Source organism: Cryptomeria japonica, chromosome 8, assembly GCF_030272615.1.
Source record: "Cryptomeria japonica chromosome 8, Sugi_1.0, whole genome shotgun sequence".
Classification (NCBI taxonomy): Eukaryota; Viridiplantae; Streptophyta; class Pinopsida; order Cupressales; family Cupressaceae; genus Cryptomeria; species Cryptomeria japonica.
In genome coordinates this window covers 580,401,100-580,416,962 of record NC_081412.1, presented here as the reverse complement: position 1 = coordinate 580,416,962, position 15,863 = coordinate 580,401,100, and the positions used below count along the sequence as shown (strand labels likewise).

At 36.1% G+C, this 15,863-nt stretch overlaps 1 protein-coding gene across 6 annotated transcripts in view; it reads left to right on the top strand.

Moving 5' to 3' along the window:
• Nucleotides 1-15,863, top strand: part of LOC131047784 (uncharacterized) — a 62,102-nt gene that overhangs the window by 32,628 nt on the left and 13,611 nt on the right. For 3 of the 6 annotated variants that reach the window (XM_059209606.1, XM_059209607.1, XM_057981568.2), the window contains one exon: nt 4,329-4,663. The exons of the other annotated variants lie outside the window; for them this stretch is intronic. In XM_059209606.1, coding sequence (XP_059065589.1) covers nt 4,329-4,504 — 176 coding nt within the window. In that variant the 3' untranslated portion in view covers nt 4,505-4,663. Of the gene's footprint in view, nt 1-4,328; nt 4,664-15,863 lie in introns of those variants that run through there. 6 annotated transcript variants of the gene reach the window in all.

Below are 15,863 nucleotides of genomic sequence, written 5' to 3'. Positions count from 1 at the left end.
CTAATACTAAGCAAGGCCACCACTATGCCAAAGGCCTGTACTGGTTGTGAATGGTGCCCAGTAGCGTTAAGAGTGGGGTTTCTGTCTCACCAGAGTGCCAGCGTAGGCTAGCCCCTGTCGTGGACACGTGGGTAGGTTCCAGCCTTGGGCACGTCGAGCAGGAATCCGCACCACTGCAGGATTATGGTTGGGACATCACAACCCCATATGCTCTGCAGGGCTCGACCTCGACTCTAATACCAAGCAAGGCCACCACTACACCAAAAGCTCAGATTGGTGGTGAATGGTGTCCAATGGCGTTAAGAGTGGGGTTTCCGTCCCACCAGAGTGCTAGCGCAGGCCAGGCCCCCCATGGACACGTGGGTGGGTCGTAGCCCTAGGTACATGCCTTGTGGGAATCCACACCACTGCAGCATTTAGGTTGGGACATCACAACCCACCACGCTCTGCGGGGCTTGACCTTGCGACCTCGGCTCTGGTACCAAGCAAGGCCACCACTACGCGAAAAGCTTGGACTAGTGGTGAATGGCGCCTAGTGGCGTTAAGAGAGGTGTTTTTGTCCCACCAGAGTGCCAGTGCAGGCCAGCCCCCCTCGTGGACACATGGCTGCCTGATCGTGGGTGGGTCCCAGTCCTTTGTACACACCCAACGAAAATCCGCACCACTGCAGCATTTAGGCTGGGACATCACAATCATTCATCCAATTTTACGGGAAGAGAAATTGATTCAAATGCTCCGTTATATATTAATGAACCTTGCATGTCTGTTAGTTCATGTGCGAGATCCATTTTTTAGATAGATATCAAAGAGAAGCATCTTCAATGAAGTTGCTAATGTTCATCACTTTACTACCCCCTGAATTACTCCATTCTTCTCATTTTGATTCACAATGCTATTGAAGTAATTGACAAGTATAGTTTTTCTTTCTCGTGATTTGGGGATCTCATATAAGAGAGAAGTCTAGAGGAACTTCTCATCTTTTGTTTCGATTGGACCATAAACATTAAATATTTTATAATCTAAGTTGGATGCATATTCTTTTATGTCATCGCTTTACTACCTCCTGAAGTACTCCACTCTTCTCATTTTGATTCACAATGGTATTGAAGTGGTTGACAAGTATAGTTTTTCTTTCTCGTGATTTGGGGATCTCATGTAAGAGAGAAGTCTAGAGGAACTTCTTATCTTTTGTTTCGATTGGACCATAAACATTAAATATTGTAAAATCTAAGTTGGATGCATATTCTTTTATCTCACATTTGATTCAATTCTATTTTTTTCTCGACTTCTCTAATTTCTATGTTATCCGCTCTCCATAGCATACCTATACCTCCAACTGAACCATCAGATTGTTAGGGGCATTTAAGTCCCTAAAATTCCAAGTGATGATCTTCTATTTCCTTTCAAAGAAGGGGTTTCCTCCCTTAGATGTTAGCATGCATTTTTTGATAGTAGACAATGCTCTTTTTGTAGCCTCTTCTTCCCTCTTTTCATTATTGGTCTTTCTTCCCCCCTCCTTCCGTACTTTTAGACTGTTTCCCAAAGCCTTTTATTTGGACTAGCTAATGCACCTTGGGTCTGCTATTCCAACTTAATCCAATTTGATTAGTCCTCTTATTATGCACGTTTATCCGAACTATCTGGATTGGTATTGGTTTTGTCATCACTAACCTCTATAATCCCTACATTTGCGTTTATGCCCTTCTCAACGGGCTTGTAATTCTAGAAGCCATTACTTTTGATTCTGAACTTACCTTCTTATTTGGTCCATGCATTTTAGTTTCCATTTTCATCCTCTCACATGCTGGTTCACTACTTTTATGATTCATGTGATCATCTCTCTATGGAGCAATCTGATCCTTACATCTTCCATCTTCACCCATGTTATGATGGCGACTAGAATCCAAATGTGTTTTTTCTCTAGCTTCTATCACTTGGATAGAAATCTCAACTATTTGAAGCCACTGCATCAAAATGTTCCCAATTGTAGTAGGGATTTTGTCAGTTGTGATTAGCTTCATGCTATCAAACATTAGTGATACATGTTTTCCGATGTCCGCCTCTAGAGAGTTGCCCAACTAATCCCCAATTTGATTTAAACAATTCCTTAGCCAATAGTTGAAAGGTAAATTGTAAAGGCAAATCCAGTTGGGAGCGTCTAGGGCAAGAAGATATTAGGGTAAAAGTTTGGGATTCATATTTGGACATATGCATAGTTATCTTTAATCATCCATGGGTAAAATTTTAATTAAATCTCCAAATCAGAATCATATTTGAAAGTAATAGAACAAAACTTGTAGCTGAGAGAAAACAATTAGAGCAAGAATAAGAATGAAAAATTATTTGGTTGATTTAAAAATGGAAGAATTTATAATATATAAAATCTCTTTCAAAGCATAAAACAGAGAAAAAGCTTTAATAAAACTGAAAAAAAAAAGAGATATTCTTTAGTTATTTTAAAAACTAAGCAACAAAAGTTTTATTCGAGTCATGAATAAAATAGAAAGCAACGATAATCATCCATAAAGCATGGATAAAAATAGCTCGTAAAACACGGAGGGAAAACTGGTTATGGTAACACCCCGCTTAAGTCTACTCGAAGAGACAAAAATCTAAGGAAAGAGGGAAAACCCAGTGAGAACAAATCCCCCCCCCGCCTTAAGGCTACCTACTATGCTGTAGTGTCCGAAGATCTTGCAGAATGTGAAAAGGAAATGGCAGCTACTATGTTGCAGTGTTTGAAGATCTCGCAGAAAGTGAAAAGGAAGAGACAATGTATCCCTCTACAATACGTAGTCAATGATAGATGCTTGAAACTGAATGTAGAAGATGGTACATAATCGTCGAATAACATTCCTCCCGTCCCCTAAGGAAGAAATAAAACCATGTACACATGCGTGAATGCTTTCCATTCTGGATAAGAATTGGTTGGAAGTGGAATCCAAATATATGATGATGTCACTGAGAATTGCTCAGTAGTCTCCATATTGATGGTGAAAGTTATCATAATCAAATCAAGCGTTCTAAGCCACACTGCTGAATATGACAATCTAAGATGTGATGAAAGACCAATGCAGATTTTTAGTCCAATGACTAAGATGACCCCTCCTGATGCTTACTCAAATGTCTCGAAGGCAATGCCAATGTGTGACAAATGCTGATAAGATCAAGTACCATAGAAGATTCATGTTGATAGATGTACGCTAGACCATAGATGTATAATAATTAATTATACAAATCAGAATATGGATCTAGTTTAAAAGAAAAGAACAAAACTTGCAGATGAAAGAGAAATTTGGAGGAAGAATAAGAATGATAAATTTCTTCATTGATTAGAAATGAAAGAATTTACATATATAAAAGCTCTGTCAAAGTATAAAATAGAGGAAAAGCAGGAATAAAACTGAAAAATGGAGATATTTCTTACCCTATTCCCATGAGACTGATTAAGTCTATTTTATGTTTATTTTTAAGCAGTGAAAGTGTCCCATGTAATTTTTTAATTACGGTGAAAGGAAAACCCTGCTTTTGTGTAGCATTTGTTGTTTAACAATTGAAAGTAAGCAGCAATGCTTATTGGAAAAAATGACACATGGTTTCTTTCTATTTTTTCTCTCTCCAACTTATTTGCTTTCAATTTTGCCTCCAAATTTTATTTTATTTGCAAGAAATATTATTAGAAGTTATTTTAAAACATCATTTAAGACGACTGCTTAAAAATAAGTAGCAAATGTGATTATCCATGACGTCACTAGCTCCACAAATTGTAAATAAACAACTTCACAAGGACCTGCCCTTAACGAAAACAACAACAGTTTTATTCCACTCACAAGATAAAATAGAAAATAGAAAGTAGTGACAATCATCCATAAGCATGGATAAAAATAGCCCGTCAAACATGGAGGAAAAACTATCCTACTCTGAATCAAAATCCTTTGGGAGGAAATTTGTATTAGTGACAACCTTCCAATTTTTGCTAATCCACTTTTTGATCTTCATTCTTCTTTGACTGTTCTCGATCATTCTTTCAAAATTAGTTGTGTGTTGAAGGGCCTTCACATACAATGATATCACAAAATGGACCTTTCTGTTGGTCTAGTGGTGCCTCCTTTTCTGCGCTACAAGGTGTTGACAATTTTTAAAAGAATATCATATTTAAACTATATTATTAGATGAAATATATTTTTTAATCAAAATAATGATATCATTTATTTTAAAATAATTTTTAATTTCTTTATATTGTCTAATTATTATAATAACTATATAAGTCTAGAGGATGATAAAAAATTGAAAGATTTCATTTATTTGATCAATTGTTTTCGGAGCAGGGGAGTTTACAAGGTTGTTGGATAGGGAGTTTACAAGGTTGGAGAATCTTACACATGCAAATGACTCTGAACAAGATCAGAGAAGAAAGCAGAGACAAAGAGAGATACTCAGGCAGTGTAAATCAGCTGCACCCTTTCGCGGGAAGCCTAAATGCTACACAATCAAACAAGTTTAAAGCTCTTTAATCTACATTTCTAAACTAAGCTATCGTTTCTAAAATGATTATATGTTTGTAAATTTTGATTCATATATTTGACATTTATATAGTCTATCTAATTTTGCTTTATCAAATCTGTACCAAAATAATTAGTAATAATTCAACTTATCCATTATCGATGACTCCTTTACTACATGGATGTACTATTATCTAATCATGCCTCTTTCCTTTTATACAAAATGACTAACAATAATTCAAATTATCTATGATTAATAACAACAACAATAATTTTTATGAATTAATCATAGTTTGTTGTTTTAAAATTAAGTATAATAATAATAACAAGAATGTTATGAACTACTCATAGTTTGTTGTTTTTAAATTAGGTGTGGTAGAAAAATTAGAGGAAAGTATCAACACCTTGATCTTAATTGGGTGATAGGGTTGAGATTAAAATTAGAAAATAAATACATCTAGTTTCTTAATGTTCATTAAGAAACTAAAGCCAAGAATAATAAGGACTAGGCCTTGAATTCATATGCATGCAAACTTAGTTATATAGATATGCCATAATGCATTGACAATTTGATATGGCATCAAAAACAAAACAAAATTGAAATATTCATGAGCAATCACATTTCTTATATCATGATAATAAAAATTCTTGGGAAAGGATTGTACACAAACTAGAGAGTAATTAGAGATATGTGATGGATTCCCAAAGATCTACACAAAATTTATAGATATATATATTTTTTTCAAACATAAGACATACAAAATAAAACCCCCCCAAAAGGATTATTTTGTGTGTTAAAATTGAAAACTTAATTTGTGAATCTTTATACCTTAGATTAACAAAAAAAATAATAATTAGAATAAATAGTCAACAATACAAACCATTTATCTTTTCAACTTCGTGTTCATACGTACAAGCAGCCAAATTTTCGAAGCATAGAAATAGTATGCATTCTTGAAATAGGGAAGAGAACACTATCTAGATCCCAAAAATAGAAAATTTAGATGTTTGAGAGAGTAAGGATCTTATGTAAATTCTCATAATAATAGAGATCCACATTTATCATTCCATCTCCTTGCTTCATCTAGTTAAAATTCTAATATAGAATTTTAATTATCATAAAAAAATAATATGAAGCCCTAGACAAAGGAAAAAACCATTATGAAACATGTGTAGGTACGCTAGATGAAAGATGACTAGAACCATTTCTTCATAATGGTTTGTTTATTCATTTATATGTCGTGTGTACGAAAGAAATGGATATAAATCTTCAAATGAATAGTAACATTGTCATTGGCTTATGCATTCCCAACCAGCTCAAAAAATATATCCAATCCTTTTACTAATTCAACTATAGATGTAAATATGTAAAATTTATATTGTAGAGTAATGTTCCTCTTCATATATTTTTCCTAAAAATTCTTCATTTTTTTTTTCCTAAAAACCAGCCATAAGACCACTGATAGTATTCTATATTCATTTCACATCAATCCATAAAAAATGCCCACATCCTTGCATTTTTGTCTTTTTTGTTGGTAGTTTTGAATAAAACCAAATATCAGACCCAATTAAATTTTAAAATAATCATAAAATAAATACAATACTTTCATACAACACCTATCATGATCTAGATGGACTTGTGAATTGGTGTTTCACATCATTTCTATGTGCATGATATTAGTCCAAGTGGACTTTAATGAATCAAATAACACAGATAATTACTAATTAGAAATATTCGTAGGGGAGAGTAAAGGAATTTGGACTTAAAAAAATGGCTACAATGAACAAATATTTTAATCTCAAATACATGTAAGGGCATACATAAACATAAAAATGTGCATAATTAGAGCTTGTTAAAATTATATCTGTAAGGCCATAAAATTTGAAACATTCTATGGACACCAAATTTAATATTAAAGAATAACAGGGGATATGGATCAAGATACAAAATTATATTCAAAATGAACAAGTCTTCAAAGTGTGAACCAAAAAAATATAAGAGAACTATACAACAATGAAATGACAAACAAAAAATATATAGAAGACATTACATTTTAGGAGGAGACAAATAAATTAAACGTAAAACTGAAAAAAAAGAAGGGATAAACATATGTGCAACATTAGAATGAGGCACCATATAAGCGAATCATTATAGGTGGCAACATGCATATTACTATATGTAAAATATGCAAGACAAAACTATACATAATATTATGTACTAAGGCCACAATAAAAATTAAATTATATGTTTTCCACTCTCAAATACAACCTTCTCAAATGAGCCTAGCTTTATTGAGAGAGAAATATAGAAAAATTAAGATTTTTAATTAAGATTAAAAAACAAATAGAGGTTATTTGAAAATAGGGATTATCTGACATTAAAAAAAAAGCATATATGATTTCCTCTTTCAAATAGCACCTTCCTAAATGATCTATTTGATTTAAATAGAATTCACTCTAAAATTACAAAGGGAGACCATAGAATCTAATCTACACATTTCTACTATATTAAAAACCAGAACTAAAACACATATTCTTCCCTATTTACTAGATTTGAATCTAATTTACGACCTCAATATATTTACTTTTGGGAGACCATGCAATATAATCTACACATTTCCACATCTAAGAGAAATAGAATATTTTATTTCATGTAAAAATCTATGGTTTTAACAACCATATTTACTTAATTAATTTATACTCTTTTAGATCTAGTATTTGTGACAAAAGTACAAAATGGTCTAATGGGAAGTGGAAAAAGCACTTACTTTCATTCCTATATGATCTATTCCTTGACCTCTTCATACATCAGTCCATTATATGTACACCATCCTATGATTTCCCTTATCATAAGTAGTTTTTCTTTCCTATTTAGTAGATTATTTTTTTCATATCTCAGAGGTGTCCCTGGGACTCACTTGCGACCCTGTTACCGAGTTAGTCCAAGCAAGGCAAGACTAAATCCTTTGGTTCTCGTCCTAAACTCACAGACCCCACCTGGGCGCGGCTAGATAAATCGACTCTTTCAATCGAGACGAGGTTTTAACCTGCGTTAGTTTTCTATGTCTTTCAATGGCTCAACCAACTGGTCTACACCCCACGGGTCCCTATTTACTAGATTTTAATCTAATACCTCCTCGATATATTTACTTCTATTCCTATTAAAGAATTAAAGTCATGACAAATCTCTAAATATATTGTCTTATGTAACTGCGCCTTGCCTTACATATAGCTAATGCAACCCTAAACTATTACAATATTTTCTTCACTAGATGGTTAGATATGTTGGAGGATTATACATGAGATGATTTTAAGGCAATATGCTTGGTATTACCTAGTGAACGATGAAAAATTGATAGAAAATAATATGACATTATTATGGTCTAACTATGCTTGTGAATCTATTAGCTATGTGCAAGAAGGCAATGAAGACTATGGGAAAAGGGAGAAATGTTGAACACATCGCAAGACTGAGAGGGGAGTGAATTAATTTGAATCAATTATTTTTAGATCTATAAAATAGTTAATCTTATACTACATTTGCAAAACATGAAAGCTTAATGCACATTCAACAGATGAACACCATATTTATGTAGAAAACCCTATAAAGATAAAACTATGGTAAGAATCATACTCACAGTATAACTAATTACAAGGTTGTAGGCTCATTTCCAAAAAACAATATACACCCGATGGACTTGCAATGCTAAGTCATACCACTTTAGGGCAAGAAACAAAGATAATAGCAGAACTGAGACGTACTATCTTAGGGCAAGATATATAAGTCTACCAATAGACTCACTGACAGACGGGAGGAATAGTTGAAACTAAAATGAGTAGCATCTCCTGATCATGAAATTATCCTTGAATCTGTTGAACACTTGAACGAATTGAGAGGGGGTGTTGAATTAGTCTAGAACTTCAGAATTAATTATCAATAAACAACATTAACTTACTTAGTAATAACACATTAATCATCAGCACATGAGCATCAACCATCAACACAAGAACACTAGATTTACATGGAAATCCCAAATAGGAAAAAACCACAGTGAGAATCTAACTCACAATATGAATAACAATGTTTACAACATTTTAGGCTTACTTCCAAGGAGCACCAACACCTGAAGCACTTGTAGAACTAAGATGCACAACCTTAGGCAAGATACAAACACGACTTGCTCAACTGAAGATCACTTCTTTAGGGCAAGATACAAACTACGGCCGAAGGACTTACTAACTGTTAGCAACAAATGAAATAGTTGAATTGAAATTGAGAAGGATTCTCTCAAGCATGAAAATTTCCTTGAACACTTAGATCAAGTAACCAACATCATGGCAAACATTTCAAATTATTTGCATACACTTCTCAAACAATTCACTTCTCATCCATAGTACATTTCATCCATCCTCAAATCTTAAATATGAGATACAACATTGAAAACCTAATTAAGGGTCAATCAAAATAGAATAAGCAATATCACACAAAATAAGCCACCTGGACCTGAAATACTTAGATTGATCCACTCTAGGAGAAAGAGTGAACCAAAACATATTGCAAAACATCCCTCCACAATTGATCCAATAAACTGTGAATGGTAATATACAACCAATAACAACCACACATACAACCAGTACCACTATTCCAAGAGTACACAAAAAATAATTCCCATTTAGTGACTACCCAAACCACCCCACAAACTCAACATACATACATTTTAATATAATTTACAGAAAGGGCTTCCAAATCACCAGGGACAACAAACAGGGGACACCGTTCATTAGTTACCAGCTCTATCCACTTCGACTCTCATCTTGTTGGACCCTGCCACCTCCTTCTTCCTCAACGTTCATTTCTCTTCTCCTTGGCACCCATTTCAATGGCCACAATACCAGAGTTTAGATCTACCTCTTTCTGCTAAAGAAATGTCTTTAGTGCATCCTACCCAATTGAAGCTTCTGCCCTTCTTTCCTTTTTGTTGCACCCCAGTGGCCAACGTATGAATGGAATTAGTTTATACACTTCATCTACGTCCAAATGATCAATTCCTTCTCTAACATCAGAACCCACCCCAGGGATAGCCCATTCCATCACTGAATTCAACACATGAATCCAATCCTCATCAACACTTGCCTTCATGACCCATTCAATTGTCTCGAGCTTCTCTCGTAGTTCTAATCCCCACACAAATACCATGGCGACAATGTCCATGTTGGTTATGTATCGATGCTTGGTGTACTAAAAAAAATCCCCCAACAACGTTTCCATTATTTGTAGAAACATTGCATCCTAAACTTGAAGAGGCGTTTGAACCTCTTCGCAAAGACTAGCCCCAAAAAAGTTGTCTGCTACCTTGTGTTGAACAACATAAATGTTGCCTCCATCTTCCTTTGCCAACAAAACACTTGTCACTTATTATTGTAGAAAAAACCCACCTTCTGCCACCTTTAAAGCCACCCATAAACCCCTGTCCCATCAATCATCCTCCCTTAATCCCTCATAAATGCTTCCTTCGTGTGGCAACAGACTGAGAATGTCAAAGATTGCATGCAAGATTGCAAAAATCTTCAAGTCTCATATCACCTTCATCATTGAAGGTTAACACCCACTTTGAAAGGACGTCCACCACCTTATTATCCGCACGCTATACATGTGAGATTTGGTGACAATCAAAGGTTGCCAATTCTTGTTTAATGACATAAATGTACTTTGTTAAATGCTAGGCTTGCACCTCACCTGATTTGATTGCATTAACAATGATCAAAGAGTCACCCTCCAAATGAATCTTTGGGAGGCCCAAATGTCTACCAAATTTGACAACAAGAATAGATACCTTAGCTTATGCAACATTGTTCGTCTCGTCATCTAGCCGTTTTTCTCCCAAAGCAATGATATTCCCTTGACAATCCTTGACCACAAATCTCGCACCCGAGGGGTCCGGATTGCCCTTAGATGCTCCATAAAAATTGATTTTAAACCATCCTTCGATCGGTTTGAACCATGCAACCTCCTTTGAAAGACTAGAATTCAGATGCACCTGGCCATGTCTATTAACATACCAAAATCATTATTATCTTATAAATATATTATAAATCAATATTGATTTCTCTAAAATGAGGTACATTATAAATTACATCTTCGATCTTCACCCATGTTATGATGGTGACTAAAATCCAAATGTGCATTTTCTCTAGCTTCTATCACTTGGACCAAATCTCAATTATAACAAAATGTAACAAAATGTTCCCCATCGTAGTAGGGATTTTAATAGTTGTGATTAGCTTCATGCTATCAAACATTCTATGAATTATGTTTCCCCATATTCGCCTCTACAGAGTTGCCCAACTAATCTCCAATTTGATTTAAACAATTCCCTAGCCAATAGTTGAAGGGTAAATTATATAGGGAAATCCAGTTAGGAGTATCTAGAGGACAAGAAGATTTTGGGTAAAAGTTTGGGATTCATATTTGGACATATGCATAGTTATCTTTAATCATCTATTTGTAAAATTTTAATTAAATCTCCAAATCAAAATCATAATATGGATCTAGTTGAAAATAATAGAACAAAACTTGTAAATGAGAGAAAAAAATTAGAGGAAGAATACGAATGAAAAATTATTTGATTGATTATAAATGGAAGAATTTACGATATATAAAATCCCTTTCAAACCATAAAATAGAGAAAAAACATGAATGAAAATGAAAAAATAGAGATATTCCTTAGTTATCTTAAAAACTAAGCAACAAATTTTTTATTCGAGTCATGGGAATAAAATAGAAAACAATGATAATCATCCATAAAGTATGGATAAAAACAATTCATAAAACATGGAGGGAAAATTGGTTATAGTAACACCCCCTTAAGTCTAACTGAGGAGACAAAAATCTAAGGAAGGAAAAAGGAAAGAGGGAAAGCCCAATGGGAACAAAACCCCCCTTCAAGAGTTACAGTAACTGTGCATGGTAGCTACTATGCTGCAACATCCAAAGAACTTGCAAAAAGTGAAAAGGAAATGACAACTACTATGTTGCAGTATTTGAAGATCTTGCAGAAAGTGAAAAGAATGAGACGATGTATCCCTCTATAATACGTAGTCAATGGTAGATGCTTGAAACTAAATGTAGAAGATGGTCCATAATCGTCGAATAACAGTCCTCCCCTTAGGAAGAAATAAAACCAAGTACAAATGCATGAATTCTTTCCATTTTGGATAAGAATTGGTTGGAAGTGGAATCCAAATGTATGATGATGTCACTAAGAATTGCTCAATAGTCTCCATATTGATGCTGAAAGTTATCATAATCAAATCAAGTGTTCTAAGCCACACTAGTAAAGATGACAATCTAGGATGTGATGAAGACCAATGCAAATTTTTAGTCCAAAGACAAAGATGACCCCTCCCGATGCTACTCAAATGTCTCTAAGACAATGCTTAAGTGTGACACGAGTGTGACAAATGCTGATAAGATAAATAAAGTACCATATAATATCCATGGTGATAGTTGTACAGTGATAGCTAGGCTATAGATGTACAATAATTAAATATGCAAATCACAATATGGATGTAGTTGAAAAGAAAAGAACAAAACTTGCAGATGAAAGAAAAAAATTTAGAGCAAGAATAAGAATGATAAATTGTTTCATTGATTGCAAATGAAAGTATTTACAATATATAAAACCTCTACCAAAGCATAAAATTGAGGAAAAGCAGGAATAAGACTGAAAACATAGAGATATTTCCTACCCTATGTCCCCATGAGACTGATTAAGTCTCTTTTATGCTTATTTTTAAGGAGTGAAAGTGTCCCATGTAATTTTTTAATTACGGGGAAAGGAAAACCTTACTTTTGTGGAGCATCTGTTGTTTAACAGTTGAAAGTTAGAAACAATGCTTATTGGAAAAAATGACACGTGGCTTCTTTCTATTTTTTTCTCTCTTATTTATTTGCCTTCAATTTTGCCTCCAAATTTTATTTGCAAGAAATATTATTAAAAATTTATTTTAAAATATCATTTAAGATGATTGTTTTAAAATAAGCAGCAAATTTGATTATCCATGGGGTCACTAGCTCCACAAATTGTTGTACAAAAAGTTGAGCAGCAGTTGCTAGCCAAAATAAGCTAAATAGCTGCATGGGGACCTACCCTTACATGTCTTTAAAACTAAGCGACAATAGTTTTATTCCACTCATAATAATAAAATAGAAAGCAGTGATAATCATCCATAAAGCATGGAGAACAATAGCCTGTAAAATATGGAGGAAAAACTAGTTACCTAAAACCATGGTCTTAGCAAAATCCATTCCCTATCCTATTCTGAATCAAAATCGTTTAGGAGAATCAGACATACGAAAATCGACTCTGCTAAGGTTTAGAGCTTTTGCTGCAAAACTTTGGCGATCCCCTTGGCATACTGCGGCCTTGGTGCAAGATTTTTCGTTGTCTGTCGTACAGTTGCATTTACTGTGGGCTTTTTGAGCCTTTATAATGTCCTCATCCGACCCTAGCCTAGTTGTTTCAGCTGGAGTTGGCCGCACGACTTTGCAAAATTTCTCTCCATCAGAACAAGCGACCTCAAAAATTTGTTTCGAAGGTGTTTCACGAGGTAAGTCCATTGTTCCTCCGGCTGATGTGGTTTTCCCCACCCCGGATTTCGACCTTGCATGTCAATGGTTAGAACAACATACTCTTGTTGGTTACTTTTTAGGGAGAACTCCCCCTGAAAGTGTGCTCAAAGACTGGGTTTCCAAAGCCTGGGCCCATTATGGGGTCCGATGAGCCATGATTCAAAACCTGACTAGAGGTTTCTTTCTTTTTCATTTTGAGAATACCCAATATGTTTATGAGATTTTGCAGCACACACCTTGGTATGTCAGGTATTCTCTACTTGTTTTCCAGCCCTAGACTTGTGACTTTATCGTCTCTGATGATGCTATGCTTCGGGTCCCAGTTTGGATTGAATTTCTTGGATTTCCTTTGCCTTGTCTGCCTTTTCTTCAGAATATTGCCTCCTCTATCGGTAAAATTTTATGTATCGAACTTGACAGGTTCTTCCAGTCTCGTCCTAAAAAGCGGGTTTGCGAAGAAGTTGATTTGTCACAAGACCTCAAAGAGTCAATTGACATCCAAATAGGGTCTTTACGACATACCCAGAAGGTTACCTATTTTAACCTTCCCAATACTTGTTACCGTTGCCAATCTGCTGAACATAAGATTAGGGATTGTCCCTTGGTTACTCCACACCCTCAGCCTCAACCTCAGCCTCGGGGTGAGCCTTCCCGCCAAGGGGATAAAAATGAGTCGAAGTCGAATGAGAAATAGATCACTGTGGTTAGCCAGAAAAATAGAACCTCGGCTTCTGGTTCTGGGTTTAGAACCTTGGAGTCCGCCAAGGACCTTTCAAACCCTGGTAATTAGGGGAATGTTGTCCTGCCACCACAATTTGTGCCTACGACTTCACCATGACCTTCGGCTACGCCACAAGAAGCCTCTGTAATGGTTTCTTGATGTTCAAGTTCTACTCCTGCGATGAGGTGCCCTCATCGGTCTCGTAGCCCTTCTCGCTCACTTGACGAGGAGTTGCAGGGCTAGGAGAAGCACAAATTTTTGCCTCCCCTTCAGATAAGCACTATATCGCCAGATTTATTGAAGAACAACTATGCTCACCTGGACGGGTCGAATTTTGACAATATGGATGTGGTTTTTCCATGAATTTTCTTTCATGGAATGTGTGGGGTCGTTCATACTTCTCCTAGATGTATTCCATTCGGAATACTCTCAATAAGTTAAATGGTTTTGCTTGTTGTTGCTTGTCGTTCCATTTGGCCTACTAGTAATTTCTTTTGTACTAGTCATGAGGTTGGTCAGGGAGGCGCGGTGTTATTCCTTTCCCCACGCTTGCATGCCTGTGTTGTCCATCATGGAACTGATCCGACGCAATGACTTGTTTGGGCACTAAACTAAATATTGACAATCATTCCTTTGGTATTGTCAATATCTATGCTTCTAATGACATTGTCGAAAGATATTTGTTGTGGAGATGGATTGCTGACTCACTCCCTATTGCCACTTGGCTTGACTATGGGGATTTCAACATGGTTGAGTTGGCTGAGGACAAGGAAGAGGTTTTGCCCTTTCGATGGACAGCTGGTGAACGGGAGGCACGATACTACTTGCGTAATAAATTAGGTCTTTTCGACCCAAATATGGGACGTTGCCAAAATCATTCTCTATGGCACACTTCGAGCAACTTCTATGCGGGCTCTGATAAGTCTTTAAACGTCTTGATTGTGCCATGATTTCGGCTCAATCTTTTTTCCGTTTTTCTGGCTCTACAACTTTCCCAGTGGTGCCGTTAGTGGATGTCACTCTGTTTGATTATTTCCCCATTCATTTTTGCATTGAATGGGAAGCTAGGTAAGCATGTGGCAGCAAGACGCAATTTTTTCTTAACACGTCGTTGTTCCAACATAAACCCACCCTGGCACATATCGTGACAATTTGGAACATGGAGTGCAGACTGCCAACTCATTCTAGCTAGATTGATTGGTGGTGTGCTGCCATTTCGCGCACTGCGAGATTTCTTTGCATTTATGGTCGTTAACTGGCCATTTTTCGCAAGCAGTCTTATCAGGCGACCACGTCTGATCTTCGTGCTGCCACGAAGGCTTTGGCTTCCAATCCTTTTTCCCCAACCCTCCAGGTTAGGGTTGTAGAGTTGCGCCACCGAAAACAAATTGTTGATAGCTACGCCGCCAGAGGAGCTCAAATCAAGGCTTCGTTTCACTAGCTTAATATTGGTGATCGTGCCTCCAAGGAGTTTTTTCTTTCCCTTCGGGCTAGACACTCGTCTCCAAGCATTCAAAGGAGCAAGGAAGGCTCTCAATTTATTTATGAGCTTCTTGACATTGTCCAGCCCTTTGTTTGTCATTATGAGCAAGTTTTCCCTGCTCAGGACCACACTCCTGAACGACAGATGGCCCTTCAAGAATGCTTGGCTGTCGTGCCAACTAGGCTAACTCTGACCTAGGGGAATTTATGTGACATCCTTCTCACCATCGAGGACCTCAAGGAGGCAGTGTTCTCGATGGCCGATGACAAGGCACTTGACATTGATGGCTTTCCTTACGAATTTTACAAATCCTTGTGGGATTTGGTGGGGCCAGACCTGCATAAGGTTTATCTTGAGGCTCTTCAAAATAAATCTCTTGGTAGTCTTATCAATCAAGGAAGTATTAAATTCATACATAAAGCGGACGATCCAGATGATATCTGCAAGTAGCGGCCAATAACGCTCTTCAATGTTTCTTACAAGATTATTGCCAAAGCCTTATCTTCAAAAATCCGTCACATGTTG